The sequence below is a fragment of the Magallana gigas genome, chromosome 6 (genome assembly GCF_963853765.1).
Source record: "Magallana gigas chromosome 6, xbMagGiga1.1, whole genome shotgun sequence".
NCBI lineage: Eukaryota > Metazoa > Mollusca > Bivalvia > Ostreida > Ostreidae > Magallana > Magallana gigas.
This window is the reverse complement of record NC_088858.1, coordinates 20,217,792-20,244,609: the sequence shown is the minus strand read 5'-3', so window position 1 is coordinate 20,244,609 and position 26,818 is coordinate 20,217,792. Positions and strand designations below refer to the sequence as shown.

General features: G+C 29.7%; 1 protein-coding gene across 1 annotated transcript in view; it reads right to left on the bottom strand.

The window, feature by feature from the left end:
• Window positions 1-786: 786 nt before the first annotated feature.
• Window positions 787-26,818, bottom strand: part of LOC105337045 (centrosome-associated protein CEP250) — a 131,408-nt gene continuing 105,376 nt past the window's right edge. The window contains exons 56-80 of the mRNA XM_066088534.1: window positions 16,597-16,901; window positions 15,732-15,894; window positions 15,373-15,432; window positions 15,159-15,221; window positions 14,612-14,662; window positions 14,028-14,090; window positions 13,649-13,708; window positions 13,118-13,171; window positions 12,866-12,970; window positions 12,232-12,294; window positions 11,446-11,508; window positions 11,247-11,309; window positions 11,040-11,135; window positions 10,588-10,683; window positions 10,431-10,493; window positions 9,480-9,542; window positions 9,180-9,263; window positions 6,905-7,018; window positions 6,330-6,443; window positions 4,136-4,261; window positions 3,522-3,563; window positions 3,048-3,221; window positions 2,850-2,882; window positions 1,955-1,993; window positions 787-1,661 (exon numbers count right to left, since the gene is read on the bottom strand). Coding sequence (XP_065944606.1) covers window positions 1,627-1,661; window positions 1,955-1,993; window positions 2,850-2,882; window positions 3,048-3,221; window positions 3,522-3,563; window positions 4,136-4,261; window positions 6,330-6,443; window positions 6,905-7,018; window positions 9,180-9,263; window positions 9,480-9,542; window positions 10,431-10,493; window positions 10,588-10,683; window positions 11,040-11,135; window positions 11,247-11,309; window positions 11,446-11,508; window positions 12,232-12,294; window positions 12,866-12,970; window positions 13,118-13,171; window positions 13,649-13,708; window positions 14,028-14,090; window positions 14,612-14,662; window positions 15,159-15,221; window positions 15,373-15,432; window positions 15,732-15,894; window positions 16,597-16,901 — 2,192 coding nt within the window. The 3' untranslated portion in view covers window positions 787-1,626. The remainder of the gene's footprint in view (window positions 1,662-1,954; window positions 1,994-2,849; window positions 2,883-3,047; window positions 3,222-3,521; window positions 3,564-4,135; window positions 4,262-6,329; window positions 6,444-6,904; window positions 7,019-9,179; window positions 9,264-9,479; window positions 9,543-10,430; window positions 10,494-10,587; window positions 10,684-11,039; window positions 11,136-11,246; window positions 11,310-11,445; window positions 11,509-12,231; window positions 12,295-12,865; window positions 12,971-13,117; window positions 13,172-13,648; window positions 13,709-14,027; window positions 14,091-14,611; window positions 14,663-15,158; window positions 15,222-15,372; window positions 15,433-15,731; window positions 15,895-16,596; window positions 16,902-26,818) is intronic.

Here is a 26,818-nt window from a genome sequence, read left to right as displayed (position 1 = left end):
CCACAATTTCCGAAAGTTTTAACTTGAAATCTTTTACCGTTTAGGAGGAGATCACTGGACAATGCAAGCCGACCGTCTGAAAATCGCGTCATTATCTCAAAAAAAAGGACGTCATCCAAAAAAATGTTGTCAAGTTCAGATCAATGTCTATCAAATGTGCAAGTTTTATGAAAATCGGCCGAGCCAATCCGTTTTCGAGAAATCATTTAATCATATTTTGTAGGTAAAAGAAATAACAGTAGGAAAAAACGAACAAAACCAATATGGTCTTACGTTGAAAACGAAAGACCTGAAAGGGACTTAGACACGATCTGAGATCAAAATTTTATTTTTTATCTTCATGTATTAAATGGTTTACTTTTGCATTTGTAAGATTGACCAAAATTTGAATGTTAGATGTCAAGTTACAAGCGAAATACACAGAAAAGAATTATTTTGTTATGTAAACAAAGCTCGAGTCTTATATTTGTTTACAAATTATATAAAGTAAGGAAATTGCCATTTCTTTGACAAAATGACCCGTGGCAAACACCCATATTATACCCATATTAATCATTCTATATATTAAAAATGAAAAAAAAATAAAATTTGAAAATGTTGGGTTCAAATCGTGTCTAAATCCTTTTAATTAAGTAATATCACTTATGCAAAGGTATAATACTACAGTCTATCATTAATTTAATAAATAAGAAGCATATTTTTAAGATATGCTTACCTTTTTCATAGCATTTAAGCTTAAAAATGGAGGAAAATATAGGTGTGAAACGCTTATAGCAATGACGACGCCCAATTGATAACTGAATATTTATATGAGCTATGCAATTAAACTTTATTTTCTTTAACTCACGTGTCGGTAAAAATCGATATACAGTATTTTTTAAGACAACACAAATACATGTATAATTATATTTTAAAGAATAACAAGATGTCTAAATAAAAATGCATCCACACAAATGAGACAGAGCACGTAAAACTCTAAAAAATATTTATCCGGTTATATATAATTAAAGTATAAGACATAAAAATTTATTCCATGGATAATTAATTTGAAATAAAAAACAAAAATATCCATAAAAATGCATGGCCTTCATAAAATGAGACTTGTTTGATTTCAATCTTTTTATATTGTGGTTGATTCTTAAACATAACGATGTACTGGTATATAATGTCAATAGAATCGGAAGTCATTGACCTGTTCAGCCAGACATGTGTATTGTTGAAGTAGCTGCCAAAAGGAAGTGAAATACATAAATGAATATCAGACAGAGTAAACAAAATTAGTCTTGCATTTAAACCATTGGAATGTTTTCATGTTACACCCCACGCAACAATATAGTAAATGTATCACAACTCAACAAATTATTATCATGTAACACTTCAAAAGAAATATAAATGCATGGTTATCTTTTATCATTTTAGTTTGCTATGAAGTGGTTCTAACCAAATGATCACAATCTCCAGCACAGGACCCGGTATCTAAAAAAGTCATAATCATTTCAAAAAGTCGCTCATATATCATGTCAAGAATTCCTTTCCTCCTGGCGTAGATAATTTAGTAAACCCACACGACGCACACTTTGCTTGAATGTTTTTAAAAAGAAGAATCACTTGAACGAAATCTTTGCTTTACTTTTTCCTGTTCATTTTATCTCCTCCTATTCCTTGAAATATAAAGGAAAATATTAAATTTTTAAATGAAAAATATCTCCTAAATGACAATAATAACAAAAAATAACTTCTTCGAATATCCATAAAATCGAAACATGTTTTTTTTTAAAATATAAACCATTGAGATTTGTAAGTCATAGTAAGTTGCAAAGCATCAGGAATAAAAATATAGAATAATTTTCATATTAACTAAGGAGTCAATGACCAATTACTAATAATTTAATTAATGCAATAGTTATCACGTGCCAATTCCAACAAGTTTGGACAAGACCTAAAATTAACTTACCAAATACAAAATTAGATTGAGAACTCGGCTTTCCAAACCCTGGAAAAAGAAAGAGTCATAAGTATTGCTTAATCTTACAAAACAAGAGGAATAACATCACCTAACTAATAACGAGTACTTTCATCAAGTGCCTAATAACCTTGGATTTATGGAATACATCAGAAAAACAGTTTTATTTATGGTGGTATTTGTTAAAAAAAACTTGCATTTGAATTTATTAATATTCACTTTTTCCACTTGAACACAACAAATTTCATCTTTCAGCTGTTAATCATTAAAGGCCATCTTTTAAATTTTTTTTAATCTTTAATTTTAGTCCCATTTTTTTAACAAGTTAAAAATTCGGTCCCCGCTATCAAACCATGATCAATCTAATCAAATTAAAAGCCTGTTTTTTTTCATCTTAGCAAAAAAAAAACCTCATTTATGTTTTATACAATTGTTGGTTATTGGCAACGAAGTTCTAAATATAAAGTCAAACGCATGAAAATAAACTAAAAAACCGAACGAACGCAATTTTTAGTTAGCAACACATATATACAAAAACATATATATTTTAGCATTGAGCATTTGAAAACTCCTTTACATTATTTTTTTTTACCATTTTTATCTTGTGCGCAGCAGACGGTTCTTAAACTTGCACCTATTTTTTGCCAAAAAGAATTGATCCATGGCTCATAGTTTGAGCTAGTTAATGATTCAGGCAACTTAAAACTATTTACATGTTATCAGGATGCTTGACTTGAATAAGTTCTCTTTTAACAAGTCAACAAAACAATTGAATGCTTGTTGTGGTGGCTCATAACGCGCAAGTTTCTAATTCTCCGTCTGATTTTAACAAAATGCAATATGCTATTTGCTAAGAAACCATTATTTTATAATTATTGTATACTACCGTTGCCCATCGGTGTGCTTGTGAAATAGTTTCCTAAAAACGAAAAGGAAGTAAAATAAAGCTAACAAAGAAAGATCATTTAGATTTTGAAAGATTCCAGAAACAATTTCGACTTTGAGTAGTTATTGTTTTATTGTATTTAACATAGGTTAAATTTAAAAAATCAAAATAAATTTATCTAACTTTTTTGTTGTTTACCTTGCAGTAAACTAGTTGTACCGTCGGAAGCTCCCTCTTGTGTTTGGCTCAGTAGGTCCCGGCATTCAGCTTGTGACTTTTCAAGATCTTCACGCAAGCTTCTGCACTCGTCTTTGTACTCAAAACTCTTTTGTTCACATTTGTCTCGTTCTTCCGTCAGCTTCTCATTGTCTACTACAATAAGTAGAAACAAATCTCAAAATCCTTCTTTTTGCCCTAAGCCACATCAAAAATAGCAAAACTTTGAAATTAAATAATCAGAGAGAGAGAGAGAGAGAGAGAGAGAGAGAGAGAGCAGGAAAACTCCTGCAATGTATATTATTTAACACGTTCTTGGCATAACCATCGTTTATAAGTGTACACATAATCTGATATAAAATTGGACCAAGCAGGTTTAAATTTGGTCATAAATGTTTAACTTTTCGAAGAATGTCAATGGTGGAATTTTCTTTTCAAATGTAAAACTGTACTTACTGGTAAGACGATCCAACTTTCGTTCTAATTTGTTGGATTTTTCTAAAATATAATACCTTATACATTATTATCGTAATATCGTATTTTCCATATGATATGAATGCCCGATTGATATCATGTTATCGCGCTACAAATTATGTTATTTGACATATCTACATGTATACTAAAAAAAGAAATATTATAAACCTTACTATATTAAAAATAAATGTTCATGTTGGCTTCTGTGCCATTATGACGTCACAATAGCGAAATCAACATCTGCCTATTATGAACCAAATATTTTACAATTATAATTTTGAAGAAAATCAATCTTTGTAAGTAAAATCATTGTCTTTGTTCGATATTTTCAAAAGTTTGATTCATTAAACATGAAATAAAGCAGTAAGCGGATTCAAACTCATAATCTGCAGAAAACAAGCTCGATTCTCTAACCACTACATATGTAAGCTATGACTATCCACTAAGCTATGACGATACACAACCAAATCGATTGATACAAACATATTTAAAACATTAAAATTTATTGCCATCTTGTGACGCAGTGTCTTGAAAAGTTTAAGTCTAGGAGTATTTAGGTTCCTGAAGTTATATTTCAATAACAACTGTTAACTTGCCCTTTTCTTCTTCCAATGAACGTCTGTAACCTTCAGTCATTGTCCGATAATTGTTCAGTTCTGAAGCCATACTATCTAAACGGTACCCAGTTTTTGACAGCAGTTCGTTGATGTGTCGACTCTTCTCTTTTTAATCAAATTCATTAATAAATTAATTCATTTCTTTTATGTTTGATAAGATCATTATCGCCTATCTTTAAAATATTTTATATATATCATAGAAAAATTACTGATCAAATATGCAACTCATACTCTAAAGTATGCACATTTTACACAACAATCATTGTTTTAAAGTCTAAAATGATCTACAATATGTAATTTTGACTAATTTTATTTAAATATCTACATGTGTTTTTTATTTTCTTACTTGTCTATTTTAATTATTTCTTTTCATATGTGTCATCTCAACGAATATAAATTTTCATGAATTTGATTTCCCCAGATCTTTAACATAAAACAAGAGGCCCATGGGCCACATCGCTCATCTGAGCAACAATAGGCATGATAAAATCAACTTCAAGGTCATTATACAAAATGGTTGGACAATATGGTGTAATTCTTTTTTTTTACAGGATTATTTTATAGTCATGTCACATTCAGCAATGCATTTTACATAAAGACCCTAAACAGTTGTTTATATAAAGGGTATAAACCAATATCAAATTCTGAACCCCATGTGAAACCCAATATTCATCCAGGTGCCAAAATTCAAACAATGTTAAAGAATCAGCAATATTTAAAAATGCTTGCATATAGGTAAAACCATATAGGATAACATATCAGTTTTTGTGAATAATTGAAATGTTTTCCTTTGTACAATGGGATCCCAAATGTGGCCCCACCCTACTTCTAAAGATTTTTAATTTAAAAAAATTTGAATCTACACTATCTGAAGTTGTTTCCACTAAAATAACAGCTTTTCTAGGCAAATGTTTTTTTCAGAAAAAGATTTTATTATATTCCTCTATTTATTATTACATGTATGTAAATTAAATATTTGCCCCCCCCCCCCCTTGTGATCTCTTCCTACCATCGGGAATCATGATTTGAATAAGCTTGAATTTTCACTACCTGAGGATGTTTCCACATAATTTTCAGCTTTCCTGGCCTTCGGTTGTTGAAAAGAAGATTTTTAAAGATTTGCTCTATATATTCCTATGTTAAAATTCGACCCCCCCCCCCCCCAATTGTGGCCCTACCCTACATCTGGGGGTCATGGTTTTCACAACTTTATATTTACACTACCTTAGGATTCTTCCAGACAATTATCAGCTTTTCTGGCTTTTTTGTTTTTTTGAGAAGAAGATTTTTGAAAAGATACGGTTTCTTTAAATATTTGCCCTAAAATTCCAAAGTTGTTTAAATCTCATGAAAATATGCACACAATATCTTTTATACATGTGTATATAAATTACCGTGCTATGCTATACACCTTCATTCTGATTTTAAAAAAAAGGATAATGACTTCAACATTTTGTCATATTTCTAAAATGTAGTCAAAAATGATGAAAAATAGCAATTTTTTATATAGTTTTTTGAAGAGGAAAATTTGTCCGCAACCGTCGCCCAGAACGAAATTAATTTATTTTATGTGATATCACATAATAAAGTTAAAATGTGAGTTTCATCGTGGGCAACGGCTGCAGGCATTGTTTTCTATTCAAATAACCATTGAAAAATTGGTGTCGTGTGCTTAGTTTTAAAAAAATACGAGAAAATGCACTTTTCATGACGTCACAATTACAGTTGTGAAAGTCTAATCAGATAATTATTTATAGATTCTTAATCTATGGGTATTCATGTGAAAATAAATGCTGCATTTCAATTTTTCGTGATATTTTAAAAAAAAATTACCTAAGAACAGGGCAAAATATGAGTGAAACTGTACCTCGTTCTTTCAATAATTCCAAATTATCTCCCCTTGTAAAATGGCGTGGCCCTTCATTTTCACAACTTTGAATCCCCTTAACATAAGAATGCTCTGTACCAAGTTTGATTGAAATTGGTTCAGTGGTTCTTGAGAAGATGTTGATATTGTGAAAAGTTTACAGACAGACAGACATACATACATACAGACGGACAGACAGACAGACGACAGACAAACTGTGATCAGAATAGCTCACTTGAGCTTTTAGCTCAGGTTAGTTAAAATACTATTTGATTTGAAAATTTTATAACGACAAAAATGTCATACCTTTTTCTCTTTGAAGTTCCATTTGGGAATCTTGCAAAGCTTTGTAATATTCTTGAATATGGTCGCGTAATAATCCATATTCTTGAAGTGATGCATGAAGCTTGGTAATTTGTTCTGAATTTTAGATAATAATCATTTAATGCCTAAATGCAAGTTAAAAATGATCTAGATACGTGTAATTATTCTTTCCTTAAAAGAGGGCAAAATTATTTCAAAGAATTTAGACAAGTAACAGATGATTAAAATATATCAAAACTACTGTTTCGACATTTTAGGTAAGATACTCGGCTTTAAGAATGTTAAGCAGCAGTTTCAACCTTTATCCTTCCAAACTATCAATGATTTCCGGAATGGTATAAGTGATATAAATAACTGCGGTAAATAAATATATAAAGCTTAATAACCTTGAACGTAGACTTCAGAAAACAGAGCAATACTTTTCTAAGATAATAATCGATTGCAATTAGCAACACGTAAACAGCAAGTAACAATATATAAGCGCGTCTTATTATGTTAAATTCATTAAAAAACATTAATTAACCTCTGAAAAAAAACTAAAAAAATAATTCTCTTACCTGATTGATCCATATTTTGATGTTTAAGTTGGTGGTTCTCTAGCTCTATTCTTTGAAGATTCCCCATGCTATACATCATTTCCTGCTTTTCTCTGACAACCTTTTGCATGCATTCTAGTGGGAAAAATGTCAAAATGTACCATTATTTAAATCTTACGTCGCAAAGCACAGATATAAAACAACAATTATGAACACAAGAGGCACTTTGCTAATTAGGGCAATGATTTGCAACTTTGATCCCAGGAACGAAATGTACGGAATAAGATGTCAAAGTTGTTTGTCTACATAAGTGTTTAAATTGAACAATGTTTGCTTCGTGTTGATAATTTTACCCCTTTATATATTGTAAGGAATGAATTCAAACGCTACCGAATTTATACTCATACACTCATATGATTTTTTATAAATCGTTTTTAGTTGATAAATCAAAGGCTTGAAGGGTCTGAGAGTCGCCTTGTTTTCAATATGTTGTCAATTTTTTGGAAGGTTTTACCGCACTTATTTACTGCTCCTTGATAACAAGCTAGACTTCAAAATGGGAAAAATCCATAGCAATACTTTTGCACATAAATTGCAAAAGTGTCATGGTAAACACTGAAGAATGAAAACTGTAAATGCAAAGTAATTGTGTTTTATATATATATATATATATATATATATATATATATATATATATATATATATATATATATATATATATATATATAAGGAATAATTCTTTGAGTATTATGAAGTGATAATTTCGGTCGGGGCGTGATCAAATCCAATAAAGACCGAAATTATAACCTCATAATATTCAAAGAAAGATTCGTTATTACTCATATTTATATAATCTTTAGCTATTGTACGATTTAATATTTAAATATAAATAAGCAAACCCCGCTGGCGCCCCAATTTAAAGTTATGGGTTATATAGTACAAAATCGATACGTAGTGTTATCACAGACAAAAACACTGGGAAAATATATATATATATATATATATATATATATATATATATATATATATATATATATATATATATATATATATATATATATATATATATATATATATATATACTTTGGCCGTAATTCACTTAAGAAACGAACTCAATATCTACCCAAGTTATACGAGTATAACCTGGGTTGGGACAATTTACGCTTTATAATTCGCGAAGCGGATTTTAAAAAAGCGTAAATTACTCCAACCCAGATGATACTTGGGTAGATATTGAGTTCATTTCTTATAATTTAATTTTCGGTAATTTGCTGTACAAATTGAGTTCGTTTTACTTTCAAAAATGATATTGATCTGTTAAAAATTCAAACGTAACGTCAAGCGGATTAGTACGTTTTTGACGTTGGTGCATTGTGACACGTTTTGTGACGTGCAATCCAGGTTATACAAATTTAACTAAATTTTTCTATCCAATCAAATGCCCCGTTACAACAAGAATTAAATTATTATAAAATACTCTTCAATGTTTTCATATCAAGATTTTACTTTTGTTAATGTTGATCATGAATTAAAACGGAATGCATACCAAGTTTTGTGTTAGGGTTTATAATCATATTTTCGAACAAAATTTGCTTTATGACACACGTGGCCTCAGGACCATGAAGCATTTTTAGACTGAAGTCTAAATTGCAAACTTTTATTAAATTATGATATGACATAAAATTACACTTAAACTTCGTAACTATCAACATAATATAGCGACACTTTCAAATATAATTTTATTTTTTCGATGTTGTCAATCGCAAGACAGTAAGACAGTCACTGTGTATAAAATTTGACTAAAGTATAAGACTGCTTCATGATCTTGGGGCCTTGTCTTCTATATGAATCTACACTTATCCTTACATTGCATAAATCCTTGCATGTTATCAAGTACCAAATGCAGCGGTAAATATGTTCAACATCGAAATTTTATCCACTTTATTCAGTATCACTCTGATTTTTGTTCTATAAATGAATTAATGATTGCCATAAACAATTGTTTATCCCAATTTGAACCCGTCAATCTGCAGGTGGCCATGGTATAAGCAAAGGAAGCTCTTTTATTAAGTTGTTTCCTGTTTATGTTTAGATTGGGGGGGGGGGGGCGAGGTTGAAAACCAACAACTGATTTTTTTTTTTAAATTTCAAAAGTCGTATTACTCTTGAGATACTAGTACGCATTTAGCCTTTTGTCAGAACGGGTTTAAATTTAAAACATACAACTAACCATCGAAAAGGTTTGTATTTACAAACTTCAAGTAAATTTAAAATTAACTTTATACTACAAAGTTACCATTGGCAGCATTTTTCTCTGCTTCTTTCAATTCAAGAGCTGCTCTCAGTTGCCTTACTTCATCATTTACAGTGGTAATGTAAGCTAAAAAACCCCGAAATGTATAGTTAGATAACGTAAAGAACATAGTTTATTATTAAGATAGATAGATAGATAGATAGATAGATAGATAGATAGATAGATAGATAGATAGATAGATAGATAGATAGATAGATAGAAAGAAAATGTAGATAGATAGATAGATAGATAGATAGATAGATAGATAGATAGATAGATAGATAGATAGATAGAGTTACAGACCTCCCAGTTTATCTCTTTCATTACTGAGCTCTGCGATTTCCTTTTTGGCAGCGTTTAGCTCTCCTAAAATTATCAATTCAAATGACATCATTTTCAATACATAAAAGAGTGATTTATATTATGGTACCTGGATACTATGAAAAAAGTTTTTTGTTTATTCTTAAAAATCTTTATGACTTTCAGAATACCCTTTCTATCGAAAAAGTATAATAATTTCATTGAAACAATAAATTCTTATATATATATATATATATATATATATATATATATATATATATATATATATATATATATATAAAGACACGTTTTTTACTTCATTTATTTTACTTCGTTTATTTTACTTAATGATGTTAAAAATTAAGGGTAATTAACTGCGTGCAAAGGACACTTTTATTAATAAAGATGCAAACATCCAATCGAGCGTTCCCACTATAAATTGCTGTTTATTGGCTTGTTGTAAATATACCTGACCTAAAATATCTGTATATATCGTACCAAGTGTATTTAATTTTGTAGACATATTCAATTTAAATGTATACAATTTTTTTTTTTGGGGGGGGGGGGGGGGGGGGAGTGCAATAGGTGAATATCATATTTCATTTCATTCAATTTGTCATTGAATGAAAAAATGACAACTTTGAAATTGTTGTCAAATTAAAATTTGAAATTTACAAACCATATGAAAATGAAATGAAAATGAAAACTTACAAACCATAATAAATTGTATTTGCTGAAATTGGGTCAAACAATTCCTCGTTTATACATTAAACAGCAATAACAAATGATGTAACTATTCAAAATTTATTTATTAGCAAATGATGTAACTATTCAAATTTTTTTTTTATATCGTTATATCATTAATTGGTGTAGAAAATCACCATGATCATAGAACATGCTGACCAAAGGTAGGAAATTCCACTTCTATGAGATAAAATTTAAAAAAAAACTAACCTGTGATTCTCAACCGTTCAGATTTCAAGTTTCCACATTCCATTGACTTTAACTGTAAATCGTCTGAAAAAGCCAAGACTACTGTTCAGAATAATCGGAGAGAAAAAGAGAGAGAGAGAGAGAGAGAGAGAGAGAGAGAGAGAGAGAGATCGCTTACCCTTTATTCGCTTATTTTCAGCTTGAAGTTGTTGACTGCCTTCAGTGAGTTTTGTGACGCGTTGTTTCAGTAATTCCTTCTCCTTTTCGGCTTGATCTGTAGATTTATAAAAATGTTTCTATACCAAAGATACTTTTACAACGAAATCATCATTCACATGTTAGATAAGGGACCAAAATTTAAAAAAAAAGAATCACCATATGTGTTTGTGCTTGACTAGTTATACATGTATGTACATGCATCTATGTGAAAATGATATGCATGTAATTATCCATACTAGCTGTATTTAATGATTTTGTTTTTAAACATCTTTTATATTTTGTGTCTTGTAAGTTCTCTTTGGTACATTTACCTACATTTTCTTTCGATTGAACGAAGATCACTTGCATTATTAAGATAAATTGAAAAAAAAAATGTAATTAAAACATCACCGAAAAAATGTAAAAATTTACCCTTCTCAGTTTTATATTTAGCTTTAAGTTCTTCTATCTCTTGTTTGTACTTATTTTCGGTAGTTATTACTTCCTTGTTTCTCAAACTTAATTGACCTGGAGAAAAATAAAACATAATTAAAATTAAATAAATTAAAAATAATCGAAACATACATGTATCAAAAAATCTTCGAACAAATCTTAAGAAAAAAGTATAATTTATCGTACCTGACAATTCCTCTGAACGTCGTTTTTCGTATTGATAATTTTCTTGCATTTCCTTTAGCTCAGCTTTAGAAATATAGATAAAATAATTTGAAACTTAGCACATTAACGTAGACTGTTTACAAATTCACTTCGAAAGAACTGGATCAAAATAGTTTTAAAAAAGGATATTTGTGAAAACAACAATAAAATCAAATCTAACCTGCCATCTCTTCTTCCTTTTTCTTCATCTCCAGGTAATTAGAGAGAAGATCAGAATTGTTCTCTATTTCAATAGATAGATATAAAAACATTGACCACGTAACACGTCCAACAAGTGATTCATGATTGTTTTTCAGTAAATACTGTATACAGGGTTATTTTCTACTCTTGCACACAGTTTCGCCCCGTCTTGAATTCGCCCAGACTTAGATGTGTTTTAAAAGAGATAGTTTAAGACATCGTATTTCGCCCCGTCTTACATTCGCCCGTTGACAACAACGGCGAAAGGGGCGAATATTTCCATGTATACAGTACATGTATGTATACGTAAGTCATAACAATGATGGTTATCAATAAGGATTTCAAAATGCTCCTATATTGCATAAAATTACTTGATTATGGTTTTTTTAAAATTCGAATTATCAAATACACATTTGAAATGTTAAATTTATAATGAAGAGTGAATGTTAAATCATAAGATATAAAACAGAGGGTAGGCCAGTGTGAAACATTAATAAATAAGACTGTTTAAACTAATACGATACTTTTTATGTTCAACATAGACTGTTTAAACTAAAACGATACTATTCATGTTCAACATAATAGCATAAATGTCTCTCTCTTATTCACTTTCTCTCTTTCCTATTCACTCACTCTCTCTCTCTTTTTCTCTCTCTCTTATTCACACACACTCTCTTAGTTTCTCTCCCTCTCTGTTTCCCTTTTTCTCTCTCTCTCTCTCTCTCTCTCTCTCTCTCTCTCTCTCTCAGTAATTTACACAGCTCACCATTTCGCCTTGCAAGTCTTTCTCCTAATTCTTCTTTCTCTTCAATTGTCTTTTTAATTTGACCTTTAAAAAAAACAAATGTCACCCGCTTATCGATGCACCAAAACATGTTTCAGCATCAGTACAATCTATATGAGGTGCAATATTTATTAAGCCAGGGAACACTTAAATAAAAATTATACCCATTATATAATCAAAAAGCAGCACGTGTAAAGTTGTGTATATACAAAAATGACCCCAAAATGTTTTTTTTCTTTGGTTTTGGAGGGGAAATAGAGCAGGAAACGCAATTGTTTGACTCATAATCATAATATTTTCAAAATGTAATATCACTGATAATTTTATTCGTCGGGTTTCTTTAAATTATAATCAATATCCTTCACTAATCGAATACTATTTGCAGAAATCCTTGAATTCTTAAAACAATGACAAATCTTTAAAACGTTTTTTTTTAATCCAAGAAAATAATTATTAAAATACATATGCCACAAGAAGGCAAATGCAGTAAACAGTTTCTTATACCAACTGAAGTTAACCTTCCATTTATATTAGGTAATCTTCATTTATACAGAGATCATTATTAGGAGAGCACACTTAAAGATGGCTAAGAAAGAGATGTATCCGTAAAAAATACTTTCAAGTTCCTTTAAAACATCTTCCTTGTTGGTAATCTGTTCTTTCAAAGCCTGAGCCTCTTCTTTCAATGCAGCGCTTGATTGTCTTTCTTGTTCTAAATACTCTATTTTAAAAAAATATTCAAACATACATAAAATATCATGTTTACAATTGTTTTGAAACTTTATTAAGAGTTGTTTCAATATTTGATAATGATAATAATCAATGACATTATATGTTCATATTAATTTTAGTTTATAAAAACGGTTACCATTAAGACTTTTATTTTCATCAATTAGCCTCTGATGATCTGCAGCTACGTTTTCTACAACATAATGTGGTTTGTAAATGAAAGCAGTATATGTGACAAACTTATATCAGAAGTATATGAGAATCATTTTTCATTTACATTTTAACAGCAAACTTTAATGTTATATATGAATACCATTTTAACATTGTTAAAATATGGCGTTAGGTATGTTTATATGCTATATATATGTCCAATCAATCTATATATTCAGTCAAAGGAGAAAAGTGTAAATGTTGATGTCATGAAAACCCTGTCGTAAATTGGAGTAATGTTTAGCAATATTCTGAAGATTCTGTCCAATGAGCAAACATTGCTTGACGATATGTAAAAGAAGGATCAAATCAATAAGTGTTTTGAAGAAAGCTGATATAAACTTCCATTGAGTGTATAATATTTACAAATATTTTTAAAATATTTCAATCATAGAAATAAATGACAAAAATCGGATTAATTTGCTATTTTCTGTTTGATACATTTTCCACAACTACTTACCAATTTCTTCTAGATGCCTTTTTAAACTTTCGTTTTCATTTCGCATAGAAGCTAAATCACCTACATAAATGTATTTTATAAGTAAAAGCTAATTATCTATGCTCACATTTAAAACAGAAGTTCTTAAAAATAAGCTTTATTATTGTGTAACGTAATTATTTGTATATATAAACATCAATCTAAGATAAACAATTTTAACAACAATATACATGTATAGAAAAATCCTTGTTATGATTTGAATAACTTTCTCAATATCAGGAATACTTTTAAAAGAATAATTTAACAAAGGATTATGAAACCATATGCATCTTTCGAACATTTGTAATTTCCTTATACTTATTAATCGTTTATTTATATTGGTAATTTAACATTAAAATACCTTCCAGTGTTTCAATTTGATGAGTATTGTCTTCACACTGTTCTCTTAAATCATCAGCCGCTTCTAGAATGAAAAATATTTACATTGTATACTTGGGATCTTTCATAATTTGTCATGTAACGTGATTTTTAATTCAACGTAATGCAAGTCTCTTTCCTTGGGCCATGGTGATGGTATTAAAATATACAAAATGTTGGATAAAATATAAATGACAAATATTTTAACTATTATATAAAGTATGTACTATTGTTTCTGTAAATGTATCTTTTATTGCCACATTTATTAAAAATATATTAATTTGATTTTGATGCTAAAACATTGAAAAGTGTTATCAAAAATGCATAACATCGGTGATGCATGCACCGACTTTTGAAACCTTATTGTATAATAAAGATGAATCGACTTTATTTATGTCATTATTGGCTTCCAGTTATTAATCAATAACAAAAAGGACTCGACTTACTTTTACTTACGTTAACATACGTTTTATACTGTTTTTATTTTATGATAAAATCAGTAGAATTAAATGTAGTTACAAGATAAATAAGAGGGATTTTATTTTATAAGCATATATCATAATTTACCTGCGGACGTTTCCGAAGCAACACATCTGTGCAATAAATCTGCGTTTTCGGCTGAATGTAAAAAAAAAATTCAATCATGGATTATTACTTTAAAAAGAACTTTCCTTACAAAAATTTCGTATCGATGAGGAATATTCTACATGAAAATAAATAAAATTGGTACTATATTTAGAATATTTATCTTTCAGATATTTACAACTTATCACTTATTACAATAAAATTTAGAAAATCTGCCTTCTGTCCTTTTCAATATTTTTCTACTGTTTTATTGCTTTTCTTTCAACATATTTGTAAAATTCAGACTATGATAATACCTAGCAGTTCAATCCACACAGTTCAGTAAAGGATCTTAAAACTAATAATAACTTTTTGAATCAAGTTGTAACATCGGCATTCAGTTAAAAATATTTATCGCAAGATCTAATAAACGTTCTGACCATTTTAATCTCTGAAAGTACAAATTATTACTCGACGCCATTATGAATTTTTTCTTCTTTTTGTTGATATATATAAGTATAACTTTGTATTTTCCAGTTATCATACTTACAATTTTTCTCATTTATAATTTCATCCCGACGTTTCATTTCTTCTTGTAAAGTAACAAGATTTTCTGTCGGTATATAATGACAAAATACATATCAAATTAATATATAAGTATATTTGCAAGGAATGCTTAATGATATGCAGGTCAGACAATTACATGTTACAGAGTTCTTTAATGTTATTTCTATAATATAAATATTCTTTAATTTGAAACGTACCATTTTTAATGTTTAACTCTCGTTGTAATTTTTCAATTTCTTTCTCCTGTGAAGTTTTAACTGCAAAAAGAAGTTTAAAATGCATTCAATTAAATTAAACAACACGAACAATCAAATTTGAACATCTTCAAGAGAGGAAAGGTGTAACCATACACCCAAAATATCACATATTGTGTTTTCTGCAAGAACTCTCCACAAATAAGGTATCAGGACACTTTTCTTCTTTAATTAATATGCATTTTCCCGTTGCATTTTTTGTGGCTTTGCAAATCCAAGCATATTGTATTTAACAAAAGTACTAAAGTTCATGATAATGCAATGTAATTTTGGAATAGTTTAAAGTAGTGCTAGGTTTTTACGTTGTATATCAGAGAGCAAGTTGTAACCGAGGGTTTCATTGGAGCCTTCGTAATGAGCCATATCATTTCTAGACTCTGATGACTGGGTAGAATCCATTTCGTTTTCAAAATTGTCAGCATCCACAGCGTTGTCATTTTCAGCCTCGTTTTCATATAAAGACATCTAACAAATATAAAATAACATGTTTGTCCAAAACTAGTGCAAGATTACTAGAATCTGATAAGTATAACATCATTGCTAAGGAAACTGTGTGTGTAATTTTTATACATAATTTTAAACATTTTTATGTTTCTATATGTAACATTTTACACGAAACATCAAGAATTTGCCTTGCTTATCATCATTAGACAAGGTAAATGTATTTGTTGTATGTAATGTATTTGTATGTGTGTTTGTGTAGGTATAAATAAATTCATTTCTCACTTGTATTGCTTCGTGTAATTATGATATTCCTGAAAAGGGAAAACTAATGATTCTTTGCGTTTCAAGAGTGAAGAAAAAGATTCAATATTATTTGTTAAAATGTCAAATCATTTGAGCACTGTAAGACTTTTAATACAATGATTTCCTGAAAAGTTAACATGCATGATTGACACACTGAGTTGTCTTTTAGGAAACTTATTTTTTAATTTTTCCTAGTTCGCTGAAGGATTCGACTGATCGATATTAAATTGGTTAGAACTCCCAGTCCTGTCAGTTTCTAAACAGTTTTAAATTAATATTAATTTCCGTATGGAATAGAGGGAATTATATTTAGTGTGAATGTGATTAGTGATATGTTTATACTAAAGTATTCAAAAATAGATATTTTAAAAATTTAAATGCAAAAATATATGATCAAATATGAGCAAATAAATGTTTTACCTCCCCATTCCGCAAACCGGAATCACTGACATCGTCACCAAATGCCCGAGAAGGCTGTTCCTGTACAGGCGTCGAAGTGATGGAAGAATTCGGTGAATCAATGGTGGTAGGTGAAGGAGAACGTTGCATCTCTTCGCTGTTTATATTACTATGGTCAATGTTTTCATTTTGAACACTCTGCGATGTATAATCATCTCCTGAGTTTGCATCACTTGCAATGACTGTTGTTTCTACAACTGCATCCTCTCTCCATACATCATTAGACTCTGCAGATGTGTTCTTTTCTGAAACCTCTCTGGACTGGTCTAAGTATTACAAATATAAATGAAACAAAAAACAAAAAACTCTTTAAAAAAAGAATGACATTAAGCTAAAATGAAAAACATGTAGATTTATGAAAAAAATATTGAAATCATCCATAAAAATTAGTATTCTCTGGCGTGATTTCTTAAATGAAAAAAAAAACACTTTTGAAAAATATAATTATAACATTTTAACTGTAACTGCAAATTGTTAAGTTTTCAAGTGTGTTGTTTGGGGTCCCCTATACCTTGGGAAAACGTTTTGCATACAAGCGGAAGCTTCGAATCGCCTACGAGATATAAAAAAAAACTTGCAAGCGCTTGACTTGAAAATGACAGAAAAAATGTTCAATTTGTAGGGAGATAATACTTTTAATAGAATAAAGGCTGTCAATGTGACAGCAAACAAGGTTTTCTACTCAGTACTAACTTTGTATATCAGAGAGAAAGTTGTGGGTTTCCTCGGATCCTTGGTAGTGAGCCATATTAGTTCCAGAAGTTGGTGATTGGAAAGAATCCACTTCGTTTGCAAAATTGTCAGCAGTCACCACGTTGTTATTTTCAGCCTCGTTTTCATTTAAAGACATCTATCAAATATAAGATAACATTTTTGTCTAAAATAATACATGATGATAAGAATTGAATTTGTAAAATATATATAAGTGCTAAGTAAAAATGTTTTGGAAATTTTATAAAGAATTTTAACATTCTATCATTAGACAAGGTAGTTGTATATGTTATATGCTTGTACTTGTAGGTAAAACTTTGGTAGGTTAAATGTTCATGCTTATGTTTATAGAGATGTAAACGTGTTAACTTTGGGATGTGTGATAACTAAAATTATCAAAAGATGTAAACAGAAACTTAAATACAAACAATATGATCTAATATGGGCAAATAAAATGTAAACTACTTTTTCCCACTCCTAAATTTTTTACCTCCCCATTTCGCAAACCGGGATCACCGATATCGTCACCAAATGCCCGAAGAGGCTGTCCCTGTACGGGCATCATAGTGATGTAAGTATTCGGTGAATCGATGGTGGTAGGTGAAGCAGAACGTTGCATCCCTTCGCTGTTGATATATTAATTTACAACCATCTGAATAATTTAATAAAACATTTAAAACGTGGGTGCATGTATGTAAAGGCGATCAATGAAAGCTTTCAAAGATACGATACTAACATATATGCTTTATTTCTTAACAACAAAAACTTATTGTTATTCATAGCTCAAAAGAATCTGACAGGGCTTTTCGATATTACCACGGGCATCTTCGCTAGCCAAGTGTCCGATTCGTTTTTCTCATCTCCCTAGATGAGATGAGAAAAACGTATCGGACACTTGGCTAGCGAAGATGAGAAAAACGAATCGGACACTTGTCTAGCGAAGATGCTGCATTACAAACTGATTAATATATATAATTATAACACTTGTTTATTATAATAGATATTGAACTCAAATTTCAAGAGGCTTTTTAAAAATGTTTATGCAAACGTTTATTTTAACTTCGAAGAGTACTCAACTGATCGTTTGGTTATGTCATTATTTATTACCTGCAAAACTCGGTCGATATGTTGCTAGTGTCAACGATCAATAAATCCAATTTAATGTTCTGCGTGCTAATGTTTATTTAATGCAATTTTCATGCTATTTAACATTTTGGCAGAAAGACAAAGATTTTGTATTGATGATCAAATGATACAGTTATACAATACATTATAGGAACATATAATTTTCATATCAATAAATATTGCCTAAGCTAGCCGAGTCTCGGGGATATTTTTTTTAAACAACTAATTTCTATGATCATTTGGTTTTGTCATTATTTAAAACCTGCAAAACTCGGTCAATATATGTGTTGCTATAAAAAAAAATAGTGTCAACGATCAACAAATCCCATTTGATGTTCTGCGTTTTAATGTTTATTTAATGCAATTTTCATGCTTTTTAACATTTTGGCAGAAAGACCAAGATTTTTATTGATGATCAAATGATACAGTTATACATTGTAGGAATATAATGCGAATTTTTTTTCATATCAATAAATATCGCCTAATTAAGCTAGTTGATTTTTTTTTGTGGTCATGACATTTAATTTAAAAAAAAATGTAAAATAAATACACCTAAATTAAATAGTGCAATATGCATTCATGATGCTTGCTGCAAAAAAAAACCACACAAAAAAGAGGCAAACCATCAAGTTATTGAACGCCAATATTAAATTAAATCTAATAATTAATTGCTTGAATATTTAAAAAAAACATAAAAATAAATCATGCAACTTTATCAAATTATGTTTAGTTTATTTCTAAATCTTAAAGATGAACAACATAAACTTTCTTACCGCTTTGACGCTTTACTCTCAAATTGTTTAGAAGCGTGTATTTACTATTTAAATAGGAATTCAAAAAGAAAGCAAAATTCTGGGTACTCAAAACGAAAGTAACACAAAACGTTAATATAGGTCAACCAAAAACAGTGAATTATTGCATATTATTGATTTATTGCATATGCACTCTTTTTCTATCGTTTTATATCCAAATTGTAGACCGTTATATATAATATTGCTTCAAAATTGTAACATATGCATGTAATTAGAATACTCACGTACATTTAACGTAGCTCACGGGTTTGCTGACGTCACAATAGGAATCGACGTAAAGAGTTGACCGTCATAGTAAACTCATAATTTTTTTTAAAATGACAAATGAGATATTTAGAAGTATAAAAGAAAATATTTTAAAAAGCTTATATGCGGTTTATGACTGTTTATACAAAGATTTATAATATCAAGTGCTGAAAATCTAAAGATGTCACATACATTGTCACATTTTGTTCTATACAGATAAAGAATGAGTGTGCGTAAGAACTCTTCCATTTAAAGTCATGTTTTTTAAAAAGAATGTATGCATTAACTTCGCTTTTTTTTTACAATTATAACTTCCGTAATCTGTACTACCGATTAAATTCTTAAATTTCTTTTGGCTTGAGATAACTTTTATTATTTATTTATTTATTTATTTATTCATTTTATTCAATTACTTACTTATAATGTCAGTAGTTGCCTGGCATTTTATTTTTGCATTGATTGACTCAGAGTTTCATAAAAACAAAAATAGCAATTTTCTGTATCTTAACAGCCTTACATTAATTGCATTTGAATACATTCACAATAATGTCTAATAAGCAGTTACATGTTCTAAAATGTGTTAAACAGCTAGTCTTGTCAATAAATGCATTTCAATTTTGGTGTTCTAAGAAGTAAGGAAATGATGACGTCAGGCTAACGTCGTAATGAAAATATAAGGTTTTGAGAAATCTTTTAAATCTTAAAAGTTTTTTTGCCAAACATTGGCCGAGAACACATACTGAGAATACATATTATATCATATAGTTTAAGATCGTGCGATCATAGATTTATTAGGACTGACGTTAAGTCACTAATGTAAACAATTGTACTTTCATTTTCGTTTTCACTCTGACACCTGATGGTATATTTTTAAGTCAAAAACTTTTATGAATTAATTTATTGCAGTATCATTTTCCTTGTTTATAGTACTGTTTATTTTGTAATTAACCATGGTCTCCTCATTTTATTGATCGGGTATTTATTTCATATTGTTAAGCGAGACCGGGTTGTTTTATTATGATTATAATAATGACAGACTTACTCGATTGCGCTCTTTGAATAAACACCTTTACTTACTGCCCACTCTCTGCCTCCTTTTCAAGCTTCACGGATCCAACCTCTTTAGGATTGTCCAACGAAGTAAATATTGTCTCAGAAAGGATAAGGCAAAGATTTATATATCTACCCAAACCGTGCGAGACACAGAGATTCATCCATAACATACAAAACGGTTAAAACACGCAGAACGGATGAGACAGTACTACATGTACACCATGATGTTTAGGTTTATCATATAGCAAATCTTGGTTACTCAATCACTTTCCGTTATTGAGTCTTGCACAGACAAAATCAGAAAAGATTCTGAAAATATCTGAGATACCTCAGTAGAAAAAAGCAATACTCATGTATTTACCATTACAATAGTGCGCTGAAATTTAAAAAAAAAGTCTGGACAATTCTATCGAAAATTATAAAAGTAAAAAGTACAATTTTGCTTGCTTCTGGTTATGACCAGAACTGACAGACAAGTTATTGAGTTATTGACAAGTTATTGATTCATGAAAAGGTCTATTATAAAGCAAAGATTGGTTGCTCAATCACTTACTGTTTTTAAGATATCGCGCGTACAAAATCAGAAAAGAAACATATCAAATAGATATCTGAAATATTTCAAATGAGGATAACGTATATTTCATTCGAAAGGATCTAAAATAGATAGAATTTTTCATTAAAAAAGCAAAAACTTTTAAAAGCCGATTTTTGGTGTCACCTTCAGTGACTACTGAAGTGATGGACTAATAATTGATACACTGTATCTATTCTGCACATCAACATGTTAAGGTCTATTTCATAGCAATTATTGGTTGTTCAGTCACTAGACTTTATTGAGATCTCGCGCGGACAAACTCAGAAAATCAACATCTCAATAAGATCTGAAATATCTCAACAGAAGAAATGCACTTTTCAAGTATTTGCCATTTCAATACTGTGTAATATTTTAAAAACAATCTGAAAAATTCTATTGAAAATTACAATAATAGAACAAAGAATTTTGTTTGGTACCGTCACGACCGGATGTTACAGATAAAATACATTGTATTGATATTTACATGTAATAGAAACAATTACAATAAAGTGTGGATATAGCATCCCAACCATTTCTTTGTAAAGCACAGAAGTATAATTTAAAACAAAACGTCAAAAATACATAAACAACGTCGCAGGCGTGCGGCGACTGTCCTTACCTAACGCTCTAAATATGTTGTCTTCGGGCACAAATATCGTTTTGCACTAAAAATTTTCAGATCTAAATAAATATATGTAAATATAATACAGTTGGAGATTTTGTCATTACAGCGAGTTTTCATGGTTTTATTGCAACTGCGACACTACTTTTGGAGCAACTCTCAATTGTGTATTTGGTGATCTGGAAAGTGTAAAAGTCTCCGAATGCTATTCATGTGAAAGTCTCATTTAACGTCAAACTCGAATGATGTAGAGATTATTTGACTGATAATTTTTTTTTTCATTTATCACTAGCTCCGATTAAAGAATGTCATAATTTTTCTCCACTTTTCCCTTTAAACTAAATCATTCTTTAATTTTTTATGTAAAGAAATGCATCTAATTTTGTGAGGTTTTGAAATGTGAAGTAGTAAAACAAATTAAAATGGTGTCTGAAAGGCGCCCAGACAGCAATTTGAAGATAATTGCAAGGCAGTGTACAAATATATATATCATCTATATCATGGCAACATTCTTAGCTGTGCAAGAGAAGATACATGTAGATGTATGACATGTGGTGATAACTAACAGTGTTAGAATTTAAAAGTTTATAATTTAAAGTATCGTAACAGAGTGAAATATTATTTGAACACTGTTCGTTATCGACACATTTCATTTTTAATTTAACACTATACTTATTTTGATATCAGCGACTGCTGGGGGAGGGGAAGGGATTTATAAATATTTAACATGTTTAATATCCGACTTGATTTAAATAATAAAAAAAACGCTTCTAAAATGATGAATATAAAGATAATTTCGTTTATTCATACATGTTATATTTTTAAAAATATATATTTCAACTAGATTTAATACTCTAAAGACCACAAATACCCCTATAAGGGAATTACATAATATCTTGAACAAGGTGTCAGACTGACAATTTACAAGGTTGAATATAGCGACATTCACACCTTTTGATTTATTGAAAGTATGTATACCATACACAGACACTGACCCACGGATCTTTTAAAGTTTTAAAGTATAGACCAGTTGGTTATCTTCTCTCACTTGAAAAAAAAAATCAGTATGTTGTGCAATATGGTGGATTTTTTTTATCTATAAAATGTAATACATAGTTTTAAATTCTCTGAATTTTAAAACTTTAATGTTACATGTAAACTAATATTTATTTGACAATATTGATAAAATCAAATTCATTGTTAAAAAAAAAACCAATTAAATATTTAGTTACTAGAAAATTGACATTGAAATATATATAAATACTCTCCCCTTTAATTTAAAGCCAATAAGTTGCTTTATTTTGTATGATAATTGGATTCTGAGTTTTTAATACATGCATGGATCGGAGGATAGGGGAGGGGGAGCAGAGGATAATTCAATTTTTTAAAACTTACATTGTACAACTATCCAAAATATGTCTAAGCTCCCCCAGAAATCGATGATATCCCTGCCCTTTCTCTAGAAAAAAATCCTGACCTAGCATGTAATTATATGTGAACTTAAAGAAATAGAAGCCCATTTTCTCTCTTGTAAGCAATAGGAAAGAATCAAAATAAATCCAGATTTTGATCTCAAATAAAGTAAATATTCAATTCATTGTTCAAGCATATAAATAACTTATAAAAACATTGGTACAGTGGGTTACAGTGGTGTACAGTGTTTGTCAGTACCCTGTACAGTGGTGTATAGTGGGATACAGTGCTGGTCAGTGCCCCGTACAGTGGTGTACAGTGAGGTACAGTGCTGGTCAGTGGGTAGGTACAGTGCTGTCCAGTGGAGTACAGTGGCTCTGTACAGTGTGGTAACAGTGTGGTACAGTAGATCTGTACAGTGGGTGTACAGTGGATTTACAGTAGGGTACAGTGAATATACAGTGGATGTCAGACAATGTCTGTCAATTTTTGGGAATAGCAGTGGCTTTTGAATTCAGTCGAGATTAAACAAATCAGGAACAATTACGACGATTTTTTAACTTATTTTTCGGGACCATGCGATCTTCAACGTTTTTTGAGCATGACAAATATAAAATGCCAAATGACACATCTACAATATCTGTCTACAATTTCCAAAAGTTTTAACTTGAAATATTTTACCGTTTAGGAGGAGATCACTGGACAATGCAAGCCGACCGTCTGAAAACGCGTCATTATCTCAAAAAAAGGACGTCATCCAAAAAAATGTTGTCAAGTTCAGATCAATGTGTATCAAATGTGCAAGTTTTATAAAAATCGGCCGAGCCAATCCGTTTTCGAGAAATAATTTAATCATATTTTGTAGGAAAAAGAAATAACAGTAGGAAAAAACGAACAAAACCAATATGGTCTTACTTTAAGAACGAAAGACCTTAAAGGGACTTAGACACGATCTGAGATCAAAATTTTATTTTTTATCTTCATGTAATAAATGGTTTACTTTTGCATTTGTAAGATTGACCAATATTTGAATGTTAGATGTCAAGTTACAAGCGAAATACACAGACAAGAATTATTTTGTTATGTAAACAAAGCTCGAGTCTTATATTTGTGTACAAATTATATAAAGTAAGGAAATTACCATTTCTTTGACAAAATGACCCGTGGCAAACACCCATATTATACCCATATTAATCATTCTTATATATTAAAAATAAAAAATAAAAAATTGAAAATGTTGGGTTCAAATCGTGTCTAAATTCCTTTAATTAAGTAATATCACTTATGCAAAGGTATAACACATATAATTAATAAAAAGGCTATTATTAATTTAATAAATAAGAAGCATATTTTTAAGATATGCTTACCTTTTTCATAGCATTTAAGATTAAAATGAAGGAAAAGATAGGTGTGAAACGCTTATAACAACGACGACGCCCAATTGATTACAGGATATTTATATGAGCTATACAATTAAACTTTATTTTCTTTAACTCACGTGTCGGTAAAAATCGATATACAGTACTTTTTAAGACAACACAAATACATGTATAATTATATTTTAAAGAATAACAAGATGTCTAAATAAAAATGCATCCACACAAATGAGACAGAGCACATAAAACTCTTAAAAATATTTATCCGGTTATATATAATAAAAGTATAAGACATAAAAATTTATTCCATGGATAATTAATTTGAAATAAAAAACAAAAATATCCATAAAAATGCATGGACTTCATGAAATGAGACTTGTTTGATTTCAATCTTTTTATATTGTGGTTGATTCTTAAACATAACGATATACTGGTATATAATGTCAATAGAATCGGAAGTCATTGACCTGTTCAGCCAGACATGTGTATTGTTGAAGTAGCTGCCAAAAGGAAGTGGGGAATACATAAATGAATATCAGACAGAATAAACAAAATTAGTCTTGCATTTAAACCATTGGAATTTTTTCATGTTACACCCAACGCAACAATATAGTAAATGTATCACAACTCAACAAATTATTATCATGTAACACTTCAAAAGAAATATAAATGCATGGTTATCTTTTATCATTTTAGTTTGCTATGAAGTGGTTCTAACCAAATGATCACAATCTCCAGCACAGGACCCGGTATCTAAAAAAGTCATAATCATTTCAAAAAGTCGCTTATATATCATGTCAAGAATTCCTTTCCTCCTGGCGTAGATAATATAGTAAACTTAAAAAAAAGAATCACTTGAACGAAATCTTGGCTTCACTTTTTCCTGTTCATTTTATCTCCTCCTATTCCTTGAAATATAAATTTAATTAAAATTTTTATATAAAAAAAATATCTCCTAAATTACAATAATAACAAAAAATAACTTCTTCGAATATTCATAAAATCGAAACATGTTTTTTTTTTAATATAAACCATTGAGATTGTAAGTCATAGTAAGTTGCAAAGCATCAGGAATAAAAATATAAAAAAATTTCATATTAATTAAGGAGTCAATGGCCAATTACTAATAATTTCATTAATGCAATAGTTATCATGTGCCAATTCCAACAAGTTTGGACAAGACCTAAAATTAACTTACCAAATACAAAATTAGATTGAGAACTCGGCTTTCCAAACCCTGGAAAAAGAAAGAGTCATAAGTATGGCTTAATCTTACAAAACAAGAGGAATAAGGACCACATCACCTAACTAGTAACGAGTACTTTCATCAAGTGCCGAATAACCTTGGATTTATGGAATACATCAGAAAAACAGTTTTATTTATGGTGGTATTTGTTAAAAAAAACTTGCATTTGAATTTACTAATATTCACTTTTTTCCTTTTGAACACAACAAATTTCATCTTTCAGCTGTTAATCATTAAAGGCCATCTTTTGAATTTTTTTTTATCTTTAATTTTAGCCCAATTTTTTTAACAAGTTAAAAATTCGGTCCCCGCTATCAAGCCACGATTAATCTAATCAAATAAAAAGCCTGTTTTTTTCACCTTAGCAAAAAAACCCTCATTTATGTTTTATACAATTGTTGGTTATTGGCAACGAAGTTCTAAATATAAAGTCAAACGCATGAAAATAAACTAAAAAACCGAACGAACGCAATTTTTAGTTAGCAACACATATATACAAAAACATATATATTTTAGCATTGAGCTTTTGAAAACCCCTTTACACTTTTTTTTTACCATTTTTATCTTGTGCGCAGCAGACGGTTCTTTAACTTGCACCTATTTTTTGCCAAAAAGAATTGATCCATGGCTCATAGTTTGAGCTAGTTAATGATTCAGGCAACTTAAAACTATTTACATGTTATCAGGATGCTTGACTTAAATAAGTTCTCTTTTTACAAGTCAACAAAACCATTGAATGCTTGTTGTGGTGGCTCAAAACGCGCAAGTTTCTAATTCTCCGTCTGATTTTAACAAAATGTAATATGCTATTTGCTAAGAAGCCATTATTTTATAATTAATGTATACTACCATTGCCCATCGGTGTGCTTGTGAAATAGTTTCCTAAAAATAAAAAGGAAGTAAAATAAAGCTAACAAAGAAAGATCATTTAGATTTTGAAAGATTCCAGAAACAATTTCGACTTTGAGTAGTTATTGTTTTATTGTATTTAACATAGGTTAAATT